General features: G+C 41.8%; 1 protein-coding gene across 6 annotated transcripts in view; it reads left to right on the forward strand.

Annotated features, from left to right (window-relative positions):
* Positions 1 to 5825: 5825 nt before the first annotated feature.
* The window catches only part of LOC102237979 (janus kinase and microtubule-interacting protein 1), a 45618-nt gene continuing 29227 nt past the window's right edge, over positions 5826 to 22216 (forward strand). For 3 of the 6 annotated variants that reach the window (XM_023328483.1, XM_023328485.1, XM_023328488.1), the window contains exons 1-2: positions 5826 to 6335; positions 20357 to 20664. In XM_023328483.1, the coding sequence (XP_023184251.1) occupies positions 20509 to 20664 (156 nt within the window). In that variant the 5' untranslated portion in view covers positions 5826 to 6335; positions 20357 to 20508. Of the gene's footprint in view, positions 6336 to 17944; positions 18046 to 18555; positions 18644 to 20356; positions 20665 to 22216 lie in introns of those variants that run through there. The other 3 variants (XM_023328484.1, XM_023328487.1, XM_023328486.1) reach the window with 3 other exon arrangements.

Raw genomic sequence — 22216 nt, forward strand, 5'->3', positions numbered from 1 at the left:
ACAATTGGTGTATGTGGTACAGGCAAGAATCCTCACAGAATTCACCTTTTGTTTCTGAATAAATATGTCAAATAAATGGGCTACTTCACTGGTAATAAATTTCTCTTTCTCAGCTCACTACCTTTCCATTTATTGATCAGCAGCTACTAATGGGCCTTAGTGGCAGTAGTAAAGAACAAAAGCAATTCAAACACAAAGAGTAAATTAATATTGCGAAGGTTGAGCTTCTGTTTAGTTTACTGTTCCTTGCAAAAATAATGCCTCTTAAGCTTTTTCACATTTTGTCATGTTTCAACTGCAAACGTCCATGTACTTGGTTGGAGTGTTTTGTGACATGCCAACACAAAGTAGCAGATAATAGTAAAGAAAAAGAAGGAAAATGTGAAAAATGTGGTGTGCATATTGTTCAGGAACGTCTGAACCTGAAAATGTGCATCATGCTTCTAGAGACAACCTTTTCTGCCTATTCCTCTATGTGTTAGATATTATGTATAGTATTTCTGCACATCTAGTTTTAAAGTGCTGCCCAAAATTCTCAATTATATTTAGTTCTGAAATTTTGACTGGGTTTATTTGACACATGAATGTGTTGTGATCTAAACCAGTGGTGACCAACATGATTAACTAATTGCCGGTGGTTTAGATCTGTCCCTGGTTTTACGTATCTGAATCAAAAGGATTAGTCGTTAGAAGGCTCCTACATAATTTGACACACTCCAGCTACTGGAATGGGACACCCTGAGCTAAACCTTGTACCTCCTGAAGACAAGTCTCCCACTGTCCCCACATTGGGAGATTGTTGTGTCCATGGTAAAGTTCTGCTTATTGGGCACACGTATGGAATGCTATTCCGAAAAGGTGAGATTTTATTTCATTTAAGAGCACCTTCTTCAACAACCTATCCCTGGTTTTAACTTCACCCTGACCTCTCTAATGTGTCCCTGTCTTAATGAGGCTTTGTTCAGAAATATTGTATAAGTAACCTTTAAGAAATTAATAGAACAGCTGCATAAAAATGAATTCTCTTTAGGTGACTATTTGAATTTAGTTGTACCAGACTTTATTTTAGGATATCAAAGTTAAGAAGAGGTTGAATATAGATTCTTGTAACATGTTCGAAAACAACACATCATTGTCCTTCCTTTGAACAATTATGTGCTATTTTGTGTTGTGGTGTAAAATATAAAAAAAACTGAGAAACATGAAACGCTATGGTTAAAACATGATAATGTAAAAATGTTCAAGGGATGTGAATAGTTTTTCTAGGTACTGCTTATTAAATGTTTACATTTTGCTTCTATATAATATGTAAAAACAAACTATAAGACCATGGATATTGAATTAAAGGGCGGATGAAATATTCACCAATCTTCTTTCTGGATCTGCTTAAATCTCCTCAGTGTGGGTGGCCTGAGATGTACCACAGCTTGCTGTGCTGTCCACTAAGACACCTTCTTATTATGACTTGAATTATTGTTGATATTTATTGCATATTTTAAACAGTGACTGTGGGGGTCACAAATCAATACCACAAACTACAAAGCTGAGAAAGCAAAATCCATGACATTACACACTGCCATATTCTTCTAAGTCATACATGTCTGTTTTCCATTATGTAAGTAATAATAATGAAACATTGGTTGGCCTTTAATGGTGCCTGTTGGCTCACACTTTTTGCACCCAGGCAACATTAGAAATCTTTAATGATTCTGGGTGTGGGTAGAGGATTTTTTTTCAGTGCTGGTAAAGCATTAAAATGTTTGGGCTTTCAAATGGAATATATGAGTTTACTTCACCAATGCATAAGAATATAAATATCTACTTTGTAACCTTGCTTGCTTTGACATTCATTTAAGTAACGTTTTAACAAATCACAGACTTGCAGGCCAGAGAAGCTGTCCTCTGATATTAGGACCCTAGATTTTGGGCACAGACATGGAACAACAGGCTCAGAAATTTATACTGACTAATAGTGGTGACTCATGCCCAGGGGAAGCCTAATTACCTTCATATGAATTACTTACGTCACCGTGGGCACTTGAGTTAAAGTTGTGAAAATAGGTCAGTATGGTGGACTGCCTCTGAAATCCACTCTTTCACTCAGTGACTATTTCTTCTCAACTGTTTGCAAATGGGTTTCATCTAAATCTTGTATTAATATAAGTCTTCAGCTCTGGAGGGCAATTTTGGCTATAACAGGTCCAACAGCACAACCGATGGTATGGTAAGCTCGTTGTGGAAAGTTCTCATCAATATGTTAAAAATAAAAAGATTCTCTTGAGTTAAAAAGAAGTGGTGCTCTTTATACCCAAGCTATCAAGTTACTGTGCCTTGTAAAAGCCTTTCACTTTTTCCACATTTTATGATGTAATCAGTAGAGTTCAAAGTATTTGTTGGGATTTTATGTGATAGATCAACACACTGTAGTGTATACTTGTAACATGGGAAGAACATGATGGTTGGATTTTCTTGTTTTTTACAAATAACCTGAAAAGTTAGCAAAGTATGCTTTTCTGCAGTCACAGATGCAAGTACAGTATGTCTCTACCAGCTTCTCCTCTGAATCCACTCTTCTTTCCTGCTCAAAGTCAGATTGTATGCAAAGTGACCTTGTTTTCAAGTTTTGCCACATGGTTTTTATTTGGATTTAGGTCTGAACTTTGTAAAAACCACATTGATGCACGAAAATGCTTTGTTCTAAGCCCCATGGTTCTCAAACTGTAGAGGAAATGCCACCACTGGTGCTTGGGCTACTTTTAGTGGCATGCAGAAGAAATATTAGTATCTGTTTGGCAAACAGATGCAGATTGTCTTATAATGTCTTTAATTTTTCATGTTGAAATTTGGGAATGACATAACCCCTAAATGAACTATTCCAAGTATTGATAACAAACGATAATATTTCTCAGTATTTCGTATTTTCAAACACTGCAGCAAAATGTTTACAATAGAAAGTTGTATTTTACTGTGTTCACAAGATTTAACAACATGTATCTCATCTTAAGTCTAGATCATTTTTGTATGCACGGAATATATATTGGATTTTGCCATGTGGAACGATCACTATAGGAGCCTTTCCAATGATTTATGTCAGTTCAAACTTGGAAGGTTTAATTCCTGATTTGAAATAAAACATGGTAAACTATATCCGTCTATGAATTAAGCAGAACAAATGATAAAGATCTGTCAAGATGTTGACACTTTGAATCAACATCTTTGATACTTTGCATTCACTGAAGAGAAACAAAAACTCCAGCTTCTCTTGGCTGGATGTTAGGGATTGTTGTTGAGGAAAGATGACTTCTTTTCCATCTGAAGTCTTTTACAGCCTTTATCTTCCCACCAACCACAACATTTCCCTTTCGCTGCTGAAAAACAGGCATTCATCAGCACAACGCTACCACAGCCATGTTTTACTGTTGGATGGTGTTTTTCATAAAATATTTTGTAGCACTGCATCATCTTTATTTGTACTATATTAGACAGGAAATGGGTTGAGGGAGAGAAGGGGAGAAGACGTGCTGCAAAGGTCCCAAGGTCAGGAATCAAACCCCGATGGCTGCTTTGAGGAGTAATAGCCTCTGTACATGGGCACCCGGTGTACTGCTGCTACACCACGCACCGCCCCAAGAGGTTTGGGGTTTTATGTGCAAGGTTACCCTTCCTCTTCACAGATAATACTCTAAATGTGGGTTGAAAAGGTCCTCCTGTCCTCTTCTGACAGGAGCACCTTCTTCCACATGTTTTTTTTTTATGTCTACCTAATAACTCATGGCAAATCTTAAACTGACACACTGGACATCTTACAGCAGTGCATGATAGAAGAGCTACATGTACACCAGGCTGTGAACTGGTGAGAATAGAAATACATTACATCAGCTATCTTTGTTTTGATTATTACCTTTTACTTTGACCTATTAATAGTCACTCGTATTATTACCTTAAACACCTTAAGTTCCTTGTTTGTTCAATAGTGAAAAATCGCAAGGTCTTATCACAAGGTTATTGCTATGTCATATGGAGAATTTTTCTTTATCCTGATTCTGTGACCTGCACTGCTTGGTGCTTGTTGTTTTCTACAAAGTGCATTGCAAAAGCCAACCTGACAAAATGTCATGTTCCCTAAAACTGGGAGGGAAAATGACACCTCGGGCTAAACAAATAACAGACATTGTGACACACATTTGCTCCCTGAGTCAATTTTTCACGAAAAACAGACTTGGACCTACATTTACATAGCTCCCAATTGCTCCCAGCCTGCACCAACATTGCGTTTTTCACTCCCTCTATGTGTCTGCCTGCTGGCCTTAGCAGGAACATAAATATTGCGTAGATTGATATTCAATATTACCCCCATTCCACTCTGCTTTATCCTTTATCACTCTGAAAATAGTTCACACATTAAAATCTGTACATAAAGAGAGCAAATGAACACTACTGAAGGGCATCTCAGTCCGTGTGCTTTTCCTCTTGTGATCTCTACTGCCTTACAGCAATAAGCTACATATGCTGCAGCTACAGAGTGCTGTGCTGTTAGGATGTTTGTAGCTGCTCATGAATGGCAGACTGCCTGGCAAAGTGTGGAACAGCAGAGACAGGCAGCTGTGCGTAAGTAATGCATCCTCTCTGGAAACTGGGTCACAATCACACCACTTTTACACTGCCAGATGATTTTGTCTGCTTTTATGATTCAGCATGCTATACTGTCCAAAATTAAGGAATGCAGAAATATATCAGGGAATACAATGAATTCAGTAAGCTGTCTAATAGCTAAAAAACAGAGCCAACCTAAAGGTTTGACAATTCTAAAATGGAATAAATAAATGTCAACATAAAAAGATTAATTCTTTACAGACTCTCATTTGGGCAGATTCTCTCTTTACACATTTTACTGATTTCATGATATGAAATTGTTTAATAACAGATAATAGAAAGCTTTAAGAAAGACATTTGTTTTTCTTTTTTTATTGGCTAAATTCTATATTTGTTAAATAATTGCCAGTTGCACTTTACTAAACAAAATGTGTCCGTTTTTAAGGAGAAAGTATATGTCTTTCTGGTTTTTACAAAGGTACATGGAGACTGTTTGAGTTAGACAATTTCACAAGAAAGTACATTTAATTTAAAGAGGCCTGAACTTAATTTTCTGTGTTCTCTTCATTGAAGAGATACAACCAACGAATCAGTTTTAAGTTAAATCTCTCTTAGCTTCAGCCAGGTCATTTGACAAATTTGAACAGAATGTAGTCTCTTTTAAAACATTTTCACAAAATGACAAATATAATGAAACGAACTAAACTTTACTGAACTGGATAGCATCGCACTCTATATTCAAATTTTAAAAATCCTCAATAAATATTTCTATTTCTATTAAATATTTGGTAGAATATTTAGCACCCATATTGACCTATGGCTTTACTATCTTAAATAATTTCCTGATTTTTGGGTGAGTTCTAGGCTGTTTAAGAGTGCAGGACTGTTAATGTGCTGAACAAATAAAGGCATGTTTTCTATTCTTATAGTAGGGGTACTGAAGAATTGGGAATCAGAGAAAGTTGGTTATTAGGCCAAGTTTGTTGAGAGTGTATTGTTTTAAAACCAGTCAAATTTATAACTTATAACTAAAATGTGTATTGTCAGAAAAAAAAACCTCACAAAGAGGTGCGTTTACATGTTTGTGTCCAAAATAAAAGCATATTTCTGTTTAGAATAGCTGGGTATTCATGTGATTTCAGTAACTGCTTGTGTGTGACCGCACGTCCTGTACGTCCCCCTCTCCCGCACCGGGCGGCGTGTTCACGCATGTGCACGCGTTCAGTGTCATCCTTGCACACGCAGTCAGGTGTCGCACCTCTATCACGCTGCCGGCGACGCCCTCGTGGATAGGCTGCAGCCACTAGCCGTGTTTTACTTATTTATTAATTTATCGACCTCGTGGACATGTAATGTAAAGGAACGTGTGACGTAGCTCGAGGACTCCAACCGTTTGTGGAGGAAATTAACTTGCAGCGCGCGAGGGGAGGAGGAGAAGCCAGACGCTGCTGGCTGTGTGTCGCTGGAGGAGAGTGGCTGAAATACGGTTTCAGTCGTTGTGTTCACGCCTGGACATGAGCGAAATTTATGGAGAAGACGCGTTTGAGCGGAGTAAGCGGTGTCCTGCGTCTTAAAAGTGCATGAAGTGTTTTAATTCAGATCTCGGCACCGTAGCCCACCCACCCCGGCCAGCCAGCCAGCCAGCCAGCCTGCCTCCCTCCCTTCCTTCCTGGATGTAAAAGCAGCGACGCTTCACTGCCATCCAGCCACTTGTGATCGTGCGCTTAGGACCTCGATTTCAGGTGAGTTTGTTCGCGATGTCAAGCTAAATAACTTCTGCCGGCTAATTTGTGGAATGACAGGCGGCTAGCCGCTTCCGTTACCCGTGTTTGATGATGTAGCAGCGGTGCAGCAGAGGACTTGACACACCAGAGGTCTCATCTTGTCTGGGTTTTAGTTTCGGGAGTTTGGTGGCTTTTTTCTAAAGAAACCTAAGAGCTTTTTGACTCGTTAAAGAATGTGAATAATGCGGGGCTTTACTAAAATAGTCCACCAGTTAGCCAGAGAGGAAGCCTGGAGTTCGGTGATAACGTTACCCAACGTGAGTAAATAACGCCAGTCTCCTTTTACGGATGTTTATCATTTCATCCCACCCTTTTGGTGATAAAATAAGATTTATCAGAGAACGTGAATTGTGGTTTTAACCAGAACATGGACCTCAGTCCTCTGTGGCTGGAGGATGCTGCGGCAGCTCCTCTCATGTCGCCGCGGGGTGTGGTTGGCAGGCAAGCCGGACAAGCACTGACTCCCCTAGAGCAACCCACTGCCCTTTAATCTGCTGTTTGACTTCCCATTAGAGGTCTGGCCACATCACATTAGGGCCACCTCTAACACATCCCAGCATAGCCCTTTACTAGCTTTCTCTCTTGCTGCCATATTAGGAGCTCTGGAGCTTTGTAAATCAGCCCTGTTTGATCAGAAATCATGATGTATCCTCTACTTTGGGTTTTTATCTAATTTTTCTATCAAACACAATTTCCTGTTAATTATCAAGTAGTCTTTACTCCTCAGACAGCCCCTTTATACTAATTTCTTTTGGACATATTTTTTTCCCAATTTATCCCTTACTCATAATCACTGACAAACTCTATACTCTAGTGCCATAATAATCCTGCGAACTATTACTCTCATGTGTTTTCTCTTTGGAGCATTTCTCTCCACCTTCAATGTAAACAGTTTGTTACTTCTGCTCTGGAATATCCTGCAGGAGGTGTAATTATTATTGCAAAGATGCATGCAGATGTGCTTATGCATGCAAAAGCAAACCCTTGCATACACATTATGTACTTGCTGAAGCTACACCCAGTCTCTCCTGCAGTGAAAGATAATAATCTCATCAGAGACTGGGTAATAAAATTAACATCCAAAGCTTTCTAATTCATGTTTGGCTTCACCAGTGATTGGGGTCACCTAGTGACTGAGCTGTGGTACTTTTCAGTCTCCAACAATCAGCCCTACCATGGTTTAAGTCTAGACTGCTGACGGTGTATGTGTGGTCTGTGGAGGGATGTCTGGAGAGCCGCCAGACCTGTTCTGATACTCTTACAATCTGCTGATGTTACTGCAGTGTGAAATGTGTGACAGTGTGTAACCCCCCCTCACCCCTCCAGCTTGGTAGCAAATGTGTGGTATGAATAAAAGTATGTTCAGTGGAATCAGCTTATCCGTTTAATCTAAGTTGAAGTTTAGCCCTAGCAAAGATGTGAAGTCTTTACTAGAGCTCATATTTGCCTGTGAGGCTGTTGGACATTTTTAATTTTTCATTGATGTTTAGTTAATGTTTGACAGTTGCTAGTTCTGTGTGGTCTTCTGGCTTTGAGAAAAACCATCTGTTAATGTACAATGAGGATGTTTTAAGCCTATGTTGGTTTGCCCAGAAAGTTAAACTGTCTAAATTCACAAACTAACTTTTAAAATGCTTTGTGACTTTAATTATTATTTTGTTTATTATTATAATAACACAAAAAGACACTTGCACTTGCTTATGGGAGAATAAAGCTCTGAGTTTGCCTGGGAAGGAAAATGAGATCTTTTGGAGTTCAGGTGGCGCCCGTGAAGACCTTTCCAACTCTGGTACAATCAGCCATTTTTATGGTGTTTGTTGGAGCAGCAGCTGATCTACAGCTGAGAGGAAGCGGGTAGATCAGCTCATCAGAAAGGCCAGCTCTGTCCTAGGATGCCCCCTTGACCCACTGCAGTTGGTGGGAGACAGAAGGAATCTGGCTGAAGCAACATTACTGATGGACAATGTTTTCCACTTGAGCTTGAAGCTGGTCTTCAACTTGAGAGCTCCTTCAGTGATAGACTTCTGCATCCTAGGTGCACAAAGGAGCGTTATTGCAGTTTATTCCTCCCAGCGGCTGTAAAACTTTATAACCACCACAGTTTCCAACAATCTCAAACTCAAGTATTTATATCCCTGCTATCTACAATTCATTCATTTAAAAAAAAAAACAGCCATGCTATCATTTGTAAATCCATGTTGTTTGCACAGCAAATCTTCTGTTGTTTTTAGTACATATACACATCTCATACATTTTTCTTTCTCTAAATTACAGTATGAAGATGCATCTTTGTTTTAATCTGAGCATGATATTTTTAATATGTGTACAGTATTATTATTGTCCTAACTTTTTTCTGATTTTTTTTTTTATGTAAACTTCCATGAAAAAAAAGATTTTTCTTTTCTGTATTAAATGAGATAAAATTATGCCCCCATATTTCTGATCATGTACAATACTCTTAATTTTTTAGTTCAGGGACATATGCTTTGAGTTCAAAACTAATACCCTCAACCAATCTGCAAATGATTTTCTCCTTTATTTGTTATGGTCCTTGTAACAAAACGGCAAGTGGCCACTAAGACCACCAAAAGAAATTGATAGTTGTATCCACCAGGAAAAACTTCAATGGTTGATCTCTAATTATGATTAGCATTTTTTTGTGTGCAGGGGTTGGAGAAAAACAATCTAACAAAACAATCTAAAATTTTAGAATGGACAGACTATAATTTAAGAAAATCATCAGCAGATTGAAACAGTTAGAAGTGATGTGATGAGATTGTAAATATCTGGCAAACATCCATGAAGAAAGAAATGTTGATGGGCATATGGTAGGCAGACAGACTTGTTTTCCCCCACAGGCCCCAGGTTTCACGTGATCAACTGTTTCCAGCTGTTTAAAGTGGTTACTTTACATAGTGACGTTAAAAAAATGAAACCTTGGCTTGTAGAGAAAAAAACAGTTTGCTATTTCTAAATAAACAAATGTTTGAATATCCTGCATTTGCTGTAAGTTATTAAACTTAAAGTGCCAAAGCACCAAAACCCAGTGCTGCTTTATAATAAGGCAGAACTTTTTTAATTTTTTTCTAACACTTATGTTGTGTTTTTACACTTTATACTGCCAGATTTAGGTCAAGATTACAGCATGAGTCTGTGGTACAAGCTGAAGCTGTATTTTTATTCATCTGCTTGCCATCCTATTTGCATTAATTTGTCTGGAATCATTTATGTCTCAAACCTTAAGTTGTTCCAACATCACAGTCCATAGGGGTTTATTATCACCTCCATAAACGTGCTACTGCAGTTGCAATAAAACAATTTAGCTGCAGTGATGTTGGACCTAGTTGTCTGGGTGGCATATTAATTGTTTTTAGCGAGTACATTTTTTATTCATTAATCTGGTAGAGCCTCAGAATGTGAGGCTGTACCAGCTACATACGGGTGGTGAGAAGGATAATGAATCTTGAGCTGTCAGTTGTCCTTGTTGAAAGGTTTACTTCCACTCGCTGTCTTGTTGCAGAATGTAAACTTGACTCTACTTGAACAGAATGAGGTAATTCAAGGTTTTTGACCAAAGTTGACAGTTGTTTGCTTCTGTGAACATTAAAGGTGCTTGTTAGCTTCACAGTGCCCCTATAAAAAGTTCCAGTCTCCCGTATGGCATTCCTGGTTTTCAATAAACTATAAACTTTGAAAAGTACTGCCCATTTGCCATCTTGGGAGCATGTGGTTACATAGCAACTTACACAAACTGCGAGTGCCATAAAGTCTGTAAAAGAAGTGTTTGCCCTCTTTCAGATATCTTCTGTTTTTCCTGTTGCACTTTAGTTATTTAGATTCTCACTTAATATATAATCCGTGTGTGTAGCAAAATCTGTATGTCCTTATAATTGATTGTGTCAGTCTTGGCAGACTAAATATTGTAAAACCTGGCAGTGAGTCTTGTACATTGTTGTAAAAAATGTTGGTTCCGTCTTTTTAAAATTGATTGTTTTAATTCAAGCCTCAGAGGCTTGGATTTTGCATTAATGATATGTTAAAGGTTACATCAATGCATCTTTAGTCAGACTTGAGTCTGAACTTTGACTAGGCCACTCATACATTTTTAGAATCTTTTTCTATTTTTTATTTATTTTTTAATAGAAATTCAGAGGTGTACTTGCTGGTGTTCTCTGGGTCATTGTCCTACTGCTTAACCTAAGTGTGTTCTCTTTCATAGCATTCGTTTCGTGTCTCACTATGGGAACGCCCTGGGCGTGACCTCATCAGAAGCTCCAATTACACTCCACCAGCCCTGATTGGCTGGGGATAAGTCTGTCAGTGCCAGGGAGAGGGGGCATGTCCCACCCCCCTACCTATATATAGGACTGGCCCTGCACAGACAGATCATTCAAAAACCTCTTCTCGCTACGAGCAGAAGTCCCGACTGGTTTCTCTCTTTTGCCTGCCGTTCTGGAGCTTAGCTTAACTGTCCATAGATACGAGTGCGAACTCGATCGCCGGGCGCTTTGTACCAGACTGGTAGTCTATATCGGGAGAAAACTAGCGTTCAGTCTGTTGCAAAACAGCACTGTTATCTGTGAATAACTGTGCGGAGTAGAAATACGCTTCACTGTTTTTCACTGGAGTAGCAATACTCCATTGGTAGCAATACCGGCAGAAGTAGCGATACTTCACAGAAATCGTTCCTGCAGTTAGCATGGACGCCGGAAAGGCAGACGCTAAAGCGGACGAAAATCCACGTGCTTGCCCGTGTGGAAATAAAATTTCGAGTTGGGACACTCACCAAATGTGTGTGTCGTGTCTCGGCTTAAGGCATGCCCAAGCAGCCCTCGAGTCATCGGAGGAATGCTCTCATTGTAGCCGGCTCTCACTCAAGGTGCTGCGTCGCCGTCTGGCCCGTCAATTGACACTGTCCGGAGGCGACCCCATCCTGGCTTCTGCTGCAGCTAGCCAAGAAACGGCGGCTCAAGGACTGACACCGGTCCCTGATGCAGAACCAGGACCAAGCTGGGGCGATATGCTTGACGCTGTTAACCCGTTGCCACTGGATGTGAGCGGCCATAGCTTCACAGCTTACCCGCTCGATTACCCCATGGCAGGTGACGACGGAGGCTCGGATGCAGATTCTGAGCTTCTCATCACCGACGAAGAAGAAGATGATGAACCGTCTCTTGTGCTCCGAGGTCGGGTCGCAAGACCTACACCTTCGGGCGTCAGCCAGGCCGGTGATGGTGACTCTTCTTCGTCTGCCTTGGATGTGGACCTGCATGACGTGTGTAAACGCGCCGCAGCAAAACTTCATATCCAGTGGCCCGAAGTTCAGGCTGAAGCAGCAAGATCACGTTTCGACGGCAAAAAGCTGCCAAAAGCCAAGAGAACGGGAAAGCAGTTCCTGCCTTTCTTCCCTGAGTTGCTGGAGGAATTTTCAGTTTCCTGGCGCAACAAACCGTACAGGGAGAAGCACCCAGTGGCAGGTGGCTCGGTTCTAGACTGCGAGGGAATGGACGACCACGGTCTCCGCCAAATGCCTCGAGTCGAACCAGTGGTGGCAGCGCACCTTCACCCGAAAACGTCTATGTCTTCGGGTGGGTTGGCTCCATCCCTCCCTTCAGCAGCGGACCGCTTCCAATCAAACCTGACGGAGAAATCCTACAAGGCGGCCGCTCTATCAGTTCGCGCCATGAACGCTTCTTCCATGCTGATGGCGTATCAGGCGGAGCTGGAGGAGGAGATGACTGCATCACCGGACGCTACACTGTGGGAAGAAGTGTGTATCATCACTGATCACTGTCTCCAGCTCCATAAGGTAGCGATCCAGGCTATGGGGAGAACTATGGGGCTCATGGTTCTACAGGAAAGAGCTAGATGGTTAAACTTAACCACGCTTTCCACCAGGGAAAAGGAGGACCTCCTCGATACCCCCATCACCCCGCAGGGCCTGTTTGGTGCAGCTGTTACATCTATGCAAAAGAGGTGTGAGGACAAGAAAAGGGACGATGAGGCTTTAAAGCTGTGTCTCCCAAGACGGGCGCCGGTGCACGCAGCCACCGGCCCCACGTCCCAGCGCCAAACCTTTGCCCAGGCTGCGGCGCGTTTGCCTCCCACTTTCAGAATCCCTAAATTGCCGAAGACCCAGACGGCCGCTAACCCTCCTCCGAAAGGCGCTGCTGCTAAGGGCTCGTGGCCGAAGAAACCCGAAGCCGCCCGCTCGGATCAGCCGCCACCCGGGTCCACCCAGACGGTGAGGAGGAGGAAGCGTTTGGCCTGACAGCTTTTTGGAAGTCAGAGAGCGAGCTGGACTCGCCCTCAGACGCGGCTCTGTTACCGAGCCCTTCCATAAAGTTCAGCAAAGTTCGGCGCACAAACGAGGGGATGTTCGAGCCCGCTCAGCGCGCACGAAACGGGAACCGTGTTCAGTTCGGGATGTCCCGCGTTGGACCCAGTTCATGTCCCACAAGCACTGTTTTATGTCACAGAACATTAAACTTTCACAAGCTGCCGCATCCAGGCAAAACGCCGAGGGCGCAGCTAAAAATGTTGCAAAACAAACAAATACCAATAAGAGGGGAGATGGTTTGTCGCTCCCTGATAGGTGCACAGCCTCTCCCCCCCATAAGCAGACGCTTGACCGAGGGAAACCCTTGCGCATGCGCGATGCGAGACGAGAAGTCTTGCAAGCCAGCGCCACAAGAGGGCGGTATTACCCCATGCAACACAAACTGGCCCGTCAGCCCGCTGTCACTGAGACCGATAAAATGGGCAAACTGCACAAACTCAGAGTGGGTTTTAAGAACAATAAACCGTGGATACCGGCTGCAATTCGCTCTGCCGCCTCCACAGTTCAGGGGAGTGATTCAATCGCAGGCCAGTGGCTCCGCAGCTTTTTTCCTACAAGAGGAAATATCCTCTCTATTGGAGAAAAGAGCGATACAATTAATCCCTCAGGAAAAATGCCAAGCAGGTTTTTACTCCAGATATTTCCTGGTCCCAAAGAAAGGTGGTCGAGGGATGCGTGCAATCTTAGACCTTCGGGCTCTAAACAGACATCTGAGAAAATACAAGTTCAGAATGCTGACACACGCTTCCCTCTTACGTTTCCTGCGCCCAGGCGATTGGTTCACATCAATCGATCTGAAGGATGCGTATTTTCACATTCCAATTTATCCACCACACAGGAAATATCTAAGATTTGCATTTCAGGGGAAATGCTACGAGTATCTCGTTCTCCCATTTGGCCTCTCCTTGAGCCCAAGGGTGTTTGTGAAATGCACAGAAGCTGCTGTGGCACCACTCAGGCAGCAGGGGGTACGTGTAGCCACGTACATAGACGATTGGTTGATCGCAGCTCCGTCACAGCGGGAGGCTGCAGATCATACAACATTGCTCTCAAAACACATGCTGGATCTGGGATTCAAAATAAATGTGGAGAAGAGCATCCTATTTCCCTGTCAAAAAATCTCTTTTATCGGTCTGTTTCTAGACTCTGCCCAGGCCAGAGTGAAACTCACAGAGGAGAGAGTAAAATCACTTATGAACTGCATGTCCCTGTTCCACAAGGGAAATTTTGTGTCTCCCCGTCTGTGCAGACGATTACTGGGTCTAATGGCCTCAGTTTTAGACGTTGTCCCACTAGGCCGCCTTCATATGAGGGGAGTCCAACGTTGGGTGGCTTCTCAGATGGTGGGCTTACACCCCCCCCACAGAGTAAGGGTCTCAGCCACCTGCAGAGCAGCCCTACGTCCCTGGAGAAGTGTACACTTCCTATCTCAGGGTGTTCCCATGGGAACTATACTGAGCAGAAAAGTGGTGACGACAGATGCCTCCCTGTCAGGCTGGGGGGGGATCTTCGAAGGGAAGTCAGTGAATGGGACATGGGACAGACACATGCGTGTGTTCCATATAAATTATCTGGAACTGCTGGCTGTTCTCCTGACACTGAAACATTTCCTCCTTTTCCTAAAGGGTCATCACGTATTAGTTCGGACAGACAACACAACTGTGGTGGCATACATAAACCGACAAGGGGGTCTAAGATCCCTTCATCTTCATATGCTGGCCCACAAGCTGGTCACTTGGAGCAGCAATCTTTTTCTGTCACTAAGGGCCACTCATATCCCAGGAGTGTTAAACCGGGGAGCAGACCTTCTCTCCAGGGGAAACCCTCTGTATGCAGAATGGAGACTTCACCCCGAGGTAGTCAGGATGATCTGGCTGCGTTACGGGCAGGCCTCAATAGACCTGTTTGCGTCTCGGGAAAACACACAGTGTCCTCTGTTTTTCTCCCTTCACGACCGGGAAGCACCTTTGGGGGTGGATGCTCTCTCCCACCAGTGGCCTCGAGCTCTCCTGTATGCATTCCCACCTGTAGCCCTCATTTTGCCGACGATAGCCAGAGTTCGAGCCGAAGGCTTGTCAATGATTCTCATTGCACCTCACTGGCCATCGAAGCACTGGTTGGCAGAGATAATCCAGCTTCTCCAGGGAGAACCATGGCCTCTACCTCTGCGCCGGGACCTGCTGTCTCAGGCGGGGGGGGAAATCCTCCACCCCCACCCAGAAAGGCTGGCACTATGGGCCTGGCCTGTGAGTGGTTAAATTTACACTCTGTAGGCCTCCCACACAATGTTATTGAGACAATCCAAAGTGCAAGGGCCCCCACCACCAGGTCTCTGTATGACTGCAAATGGGCCATATTTGAAAAATGGTGTGCAGAAGCACAGGAAATATCCATTCAGTGCTCTGTAGTTACCATTTTGACTTTCCTGCAGGACCTGCTGGATAAGGGTAAGGCTTTTTCCACCATAAAAGTGTACTTGGCAGCAATCTCAGCTTGCCATGTTGGTTTTGGTGGGAAAACCGTGGGACAGCACCCCTTGGTTTGCCAGTTTATGAAGGGAGTTCGTCGTCGGCTTCCTGTCTCTAAACCCCTTGCCCCATCGTGGGACCTTCCTCTGGTTCTGGATGCTCTGATGGATGCTCCATTTGAGCCCCTGGGACAGGTGGATTTGAGATTTGTTACTCTGAAGACAGCGCTTTTACTGGCACTTACTTCGGCTAAGCGGGTGGGTGAGCTCCATGCTTTTTCAGTGAACCCAGCTTGTATCAAATTCTCTGCAGGGAATAGAAGGGTGACCTTAATTCCTAATCCTGCCTTTTTGCCCAAGGTGTTGGGGTCATGTTCGGCAATAGACTTGGTGTCTTTTAGCCCCCCACCTTTTTCCTCAGCGATGCAGGAGCGTCTTCATGGACTCTGTCCAGTTCGGGCCCTGCACACTTATATGGATAGGACCAAAATATTGAGGAAAAGTGACCAGCTGTTTGTTTCTTGGGCGAAAGGTCACCTTGGTAAACCTGTATCAAAACAGCGACTTTCACATTGGATAGTTGCTGCAATTGCTTTAGCTTACACCTCTAAGGGACAGCAGCCGCCTGAGGGCCTTCGTGCCCACTCTACACGAGGGGTGACCACCTCATGGGCCCTTTTTAGAGGAGTTTCCATCCAGGAGATCTGTGCCGCAGCTAGCTGGGCTTCTCCCCATACATTTGCTCGGTTTTATAAGCTTGATGTCACAGCTCAACCGCTGGCTCATTCAGTGCTCAGCTTGGCATCAGTGCCACCAAGCACCCATCAATGACTCATATTGTCAGCAGTCGGTCTTGGGTCTGCATCGCAATCCGGGAGTCAGGATTTTCCCATAGTGAGACACGAAACGAATGCTATGAAAGAGAACTTTAGGTTACTTTAGTAACCCCGGTTCTCTGAGTAGCATGAGTGAGTGTCTCACCTAGCCACCCTCCTTGCTCATTTGTAGCGAGGAAGAGGGTGTGAGTTTTTTGAATGATCTGTCTGTGCAGGGCCAGTCCTATATATAGGTAGGGGGGTGGGACATGCCCCCTCTCCCTGGCACTGACAGACTTATCCCCAGCCAATCAGGGCTGGTGGAGTGTAATTGGAGCTTCTGATGAGGTCACGCCCAGGGCGTTCCCATAGTGAGACACTCACTCATGCTACTCAGAGAACCGGGGTTACGAAAGTAACCTAAAGTTTCAGCTTAAGGTCACCAAAGAAAGGCCTGACTTCTTCAAGTTTTTCTGGTAGAGAGCAGAAGTCTTGGTTGCATCAGTTATAGCCATCACACTACCGCCATGTTTGGCTGATGTTAGTTTTCTGATATTCTGTTAGCTTTACATGATGTTAGCTTTCCACAGAAGATTGTATAAAAAGTCATCCAGATGTTTTCTTTTTTTTTTGTCAAATATGAGATGGCCTTTGGGTTCTGGATTTTGTCATGGAACTCACCCATGATATTTCAATCATGAATACTGAGCTTTACTGAAAGAAGTGAACCCGGCAGAACTTTAGATATTTTACCGGGTCCTTTTGTGGCTTCCTGGATGAGTCGTTGATGTGCTCGTTGTAATTTTATTAGACCAACGCTTCTGGCAATGTTCAGCACTGTTCCATCTGCTCTCCATTTGTAGATAAAAGCTCTCACTGTCGTTTTACTTAAGTCCCAAAACCTTCATAGCGACTTTCTTATCTTTTCCGGAATGACAAATGTCAGCAATTTTTTATCTGTTCCTTTTTTTTTTTTTTTTTTTTTAAAGCAGGGTGTTATGTGTTTCTTTTTCAGATCTTTTGGCCTACTTCATGTTGTCAGACAAGTTCTATTTCAATAATTCTTGGCAGAAATCAGGTCTGAGTGTTTCTGGTGAAATAGATCCAGAAAATGTGGTTAATTACACTTAATTGATTATTTAACAAGGGAACTGATTAGATTTTCACATAGGGTTACATTAGAAATACTGGACTATCTTTGATGTTAAAATGTCTTTGAAACATTTATGTGTGACAACAAAGCAAAAACAATATTTTTTTAGCAACACTTTGTTATACATCTGTTAATATGTACTCATTCTACACACACTTCAGTTCTAGGAAAAGTTGACTAGTTTTTGCCAGTTTATTAATATGTACAGCAAAAAAATAGAAATATGTTTCTCTGTGACTGCCATAGACTTGAATCCAAACTTCTCTAAAACTTTAACAGCTAAAGATGACATTACAGTGTTGAAGATGAGGAAAGTGACACCTGTTATAGCTGCATGTGTGAGTCTGGACACTTCAGTTCACAAAAATTTAAACAGAAAGAAAGCATGGAGAAGTGTTTAATATGCATTTGGCTTGTGAAGAAGACTTTCATCTAGATGCGAGTAGGATTTAAATTTACACTTGATCCGTTACGCCCCACAGCCATTTCTTCCTGGGTGCACCAGGTCTTTCCCAATGACACAGGCAAGCATCGACATGTCAGAAATGGTGGCATGCTTATACACAATACTCACATGTACAATCATATTCCTTTTGCATGTGATTGCTATTCAGTTTAGTTCTGCTGTAAATACAGCATTTGTTCTTAACGTGAATCAACAGTGAGAGCTTTTGGTGCCAGTGAGAATGTGTGTCAGCTGTGTTTGTCCCTGGTTGGTCAGTTAAAGGCTGAGAGAAAGCATGTTTGTGCCACTGCTCTCTCTGTGTGAATGATTTCTCTATCCATGTTTGTGAATCAGCGTGAGATCCGTAATTTCGGCATGCTAGTAAAGCGGGTCGGAGTGATGCAGCAAGCTTGGATGAAATAGGAGGACAGAGAGGAAGATGGGTAAGGTTGGTTGAGGGATGTGTCTATTTTCCTTTAAATTTTTATGTTCTCTGTTTCTCTTAGAGATGAACCTTAGGATGTCTTTGATTCTATCATTCTTCTATCTTTTCCTTTTATCTCATGTGAGTGGCTTGCATAAATTCAGCTTCCATGCTCACTGCAATCAATTCACCTCCCTCAGCCGAGATCGACTGAAAGATGAAACGCAAATCATGTATTTATGTAGGGATATTTCTTATGTACAACCTCCAAGCAGTTTTTTAACCATCAATAGATTTCTCCTTCCCATCATCCTTTGCTTTGGAGAAAATGAGAGTTTTTGAGAGCAAGAGTTGCCTTGGTAACAATTTCTGCCATCTGTGTATGTTGTAAGGCAGCTTGGCAAATGTGTGTCGAAATAGACAGAAGCGTCTCGAGTCTAAATGCTTCAGCTCTCTCCTTGTTACATTATTTATTAAATAAGTCAGCAGAAAGACTCGAGGGTTACTGGGTTACAGACGATGTTGGAGCTGCCCACTTTCGGCTCAACTGATTTGTGTTAATGCAGCAACACATGTATGACAAACTGTGCAAGAGAAATGGATGCCCTGAGCTGGAAACAAGGTGGATAAGTAATTATTAATTTAAATCCCTCTGTATTTGCTTAAGCTTATGTGCCTATGTTACTTTTTTCCAGTTCAGACAAAGGCAAAAATAGGTAAATATTTTCAAAATTCATTTATTTCCTTCTAAAAATATCAGCAATCATTTTGTTTGCGTTCTTAGTCAAGTTGATGTCATGGTTTCTGAGAGCTCATTATGGTGGGAAAGCGAGAGGTGGAGATGAATCTTATAGTGTTCTAATGGATTCAATGGAGGATTCAGTGGAGGATTGGATGTCAGTAGGAAGCTTCTGAATTCAGCTGGTTAAAAAAGGGAATGTTATATCATATTCTTAAAGCTTTATCAGGACATTACTCATGAAAGAATAATTTATTACATAGCTGATCTGGAGCAAATATGTTTTCTTTTTAGTCTGATTATTACATTACTGTGTTTATCTATAGTACACATAATCAAAATAAATTAAGGAAATATATGGAGTAGGTCTTTTGTAAATATTTTCTTTTTAGGATATTTACTGCAAAAGATTTTTTTTTATTTCTTTCTTTCAACGTACTGACACAGAACCCTAAAGAAGAGTTGTTGCAGTGCTTCTGATATACACTGTACCTTATTCTGAAATCAGTAACGTAATATTTATCCTGGTTCTGTGTTTTGCCTACTTCAAATAAAATTGAGTAAATGAAAATGAAGTAAATGAAAGTTGCTATGTAACCACATGCTCCCAAGATGGCAATTTTCAGTTTGGCAATAATAGCAAGGGTGTTTTGACAAACCTGTGGTTCTAATTAATATTTTCTGTTATGAAATAATTTTAATAATAAATTTAAATCATTTCCAGGCCTGACTCAGGCAGATACATTGTTGACAATGAGCACTGTTGCCTGCAATGTTTTTGTCAGTTTGTCTTTCATAACATTGCACTTCCTTTGATGCAACATTTTGACAGTTTCACTTTGCAATGTCGGTGCTCACTATGTTATGTAGCCACTGCAAGACCACATGAGATGGATATGGAAGAAGAATGAATGGAACCAAGATGTCAAGCTGAAATGAAGCAAATTTACTCAGGGCGCCATTATAGCAGACTGTTAAAAAACCCTTTTTAGCGAAAAAAACTAAAAAGGGTTTAGTTTTTTAGTAAACCCTTTGTAATTTACATGTTCTTTCTGCCACCAATCAACTGAAAGGTCCCAACATGAAAATTGGTGGATTGAAGTCGATCCAATATCTCTGCTCTAGCTGGGGATGTAGCCAAAAATCTGTAATCACCATTTGCTGTAAGGCTAAGACAAGTTTATTCTGATAAAGAATATATTTGTGATGCAGCTAGTGATGCAGATCATGGGATGTCTGTAGAAAACATTTTTGTTTATTGTGCTAGTTTCTTTGTTCATAGAAGATTCTAGTGAGATTCTACTGACAAGGGATTGCAATGCCTCAACAGACACATTTTCATGCACTATGTAGCCTGTAAGTGCACTCTAGGGAGTGCAACAGACTGATGATAAATGACCCTTATGTAAAAAAACGTGAAACCTGTGACTGGGGAGAGAGTAAATGTTCCCAAAATAGTCTGTTTTCCAAGGTGGTGGTGTGTCATGTGGCTCGGGCCCAGAGTGTTGTGTGGGATAGTTTTGTGTAACCCAGTTTTTAATACTGACTCAGTACTTTTTCTCTGTCTTTCTGCTTGTATTTTTCTCTCTTAAACAGAAAGTTCCAACAGCTCCTGGTCACGATGTAGACGGTGATGTGGAGATGAAGATGCAAGGACTTACAGGGAGGAGGAGCAGTGACTGACACTTTCCTCCATTTCGCCACCTGGTGCACACTTATGTCTGTCCTGACGGGGCAGCTGGAGTGCTATGTCATCAACCACACCCCCATCGGCTCAACCCTCTAAAAAGGGAAGGAAGCCGGAGAAATCAGAGGTGATGGCTGATTCACCGCAGGCCACTAATGAGGAACTTAGGAGCAAACTGATGGACATTCAGATCGAGCTGCAGCAGGAGCGGGGCAAGGTGAGGAGAAAAAATGGAGAAGGCCTACAATAATAATTAATAATAATAATTAGGAATGGGAGTCTATTACTATGTCACTATTCAATTCAGATTTTTATGATCATAATTTGATTCAGATTTGATTAAAAACAATTCACAATAATTTCTGCTTCAACCTATCGGTATGCAAAGGTTCCTCATGATCTACTCCAGTCTGCTTTACAAGACAGAATGGCATTAGTGTCTTTTTCACATTTATAAAGTTTTAATCCATGGTAAGATGGAATTGTTACAAGTTGGATCACATTAGTGCCACTATTGTCCATTAGGTAAAGGCACTGGCAACCTTTAGTCTCTTGGTAAAGCTGTGGCACAGTTATCTCAGTTAAAAACATACAGGAGGGTATTGCTTACCTTTGGCTCCACTGTAGCTTGACTCTGCACATTTGCGGGTCTGCCCATTTTACATTAGTAAAATGCTTGATCTTCATTCTGCAAACCTTACACACAGTGACGCTCATGCCAAGCTTGGTCCTCCAGCACATTCGATAAAAAAACACAATTTTTGCCTTCAACAAAGACCAGGCCAGTTGACTGTCTCCTTTCATTATTGTAGTTTCCTCTTTGTTGTGGTGCTTTCTGCTCATGCATATGTTCTAGTACCAGCTGCATTTGACGTCAGGCGTAGTTACAAAATGGAGGCCGACAGATAACAGATTTGTTTAATTTTTACACTTTGAATCGCCCCCAATAATAAATAAACCCTTTTGGTCTGATAGTTAAGGAGACTTCTAGTTCTAAGAACACCAAACCAACTATCAAACTGGTGTTTTGCACAAAGTGAATTATATAATGAGTTATGACCTTGAAATCCTCCAATTTCTTCATCTCTGCACATTTGGATGTTCCAACTTAATAATGATCACAAACATACACCCAAACTGGTTTTGGAATGGATAAAGCAGACTAACATCATGCTTCTGTAATAGCCTGATATCAACCCTGTAGAAAATAACTATCTTTGTAAGTTAAATCTGTGGCAGGAAGCAAACTGATTTTTAATTATCACTTCCATAGTGCTTCCAGTAAACAGTAATTGTCTGTTTACTGTAAAATTATACTATTACCAAAATCATTATAACCTTAATGTTATTATGACATTCATTGTTATAAATATATCAAAATTTGTGATAGACACAGTAAAGCTGGAAAAGAAGCTCTGGAAAGAATAATTGCATGGCTTCCTTCTATCCTTATATAGCACAATTTCTTTTTTTTATTGATTCTCATGAAAATTGTGCTTTAACTCTTAGTAAAGCCAGCAGTATAATTATTGTAAACCACAATGCCAGTAAAGCTTTTAGTGGCTCTGCTAGTGAAGGCTTTTCCTCCTTAACCCTAACAAGAGCACATTGTCCACAGATGAGTCAGGGTTGTGCCATGAAGGACATGCACTGAGGCAGCACATTTCCATTCAGGGTTTGATAGTGTACTGGGCAGATAAAAAACATTTTTGTCGAAAGGGGTAATTATAAGATTAGATTTGCTTAAAGCAATATATATACACAGAAGT

The sequence above is a fragment of the Xiphophorus maculatus genome, chromosome 23 (assembly GCF_002775205.1).
Source record: "Xiphophorus maculatus strain JP 163 A chromosome 23, X_maculatus-5.0-male, whole genome shotgun sequence".
NCBI lineage: Eukaryota > Metazoa > Chordata > Actinopteri > Cyprinodontiformes > Poeciliidae > Xiphophorus > Xiphophorus maculatus.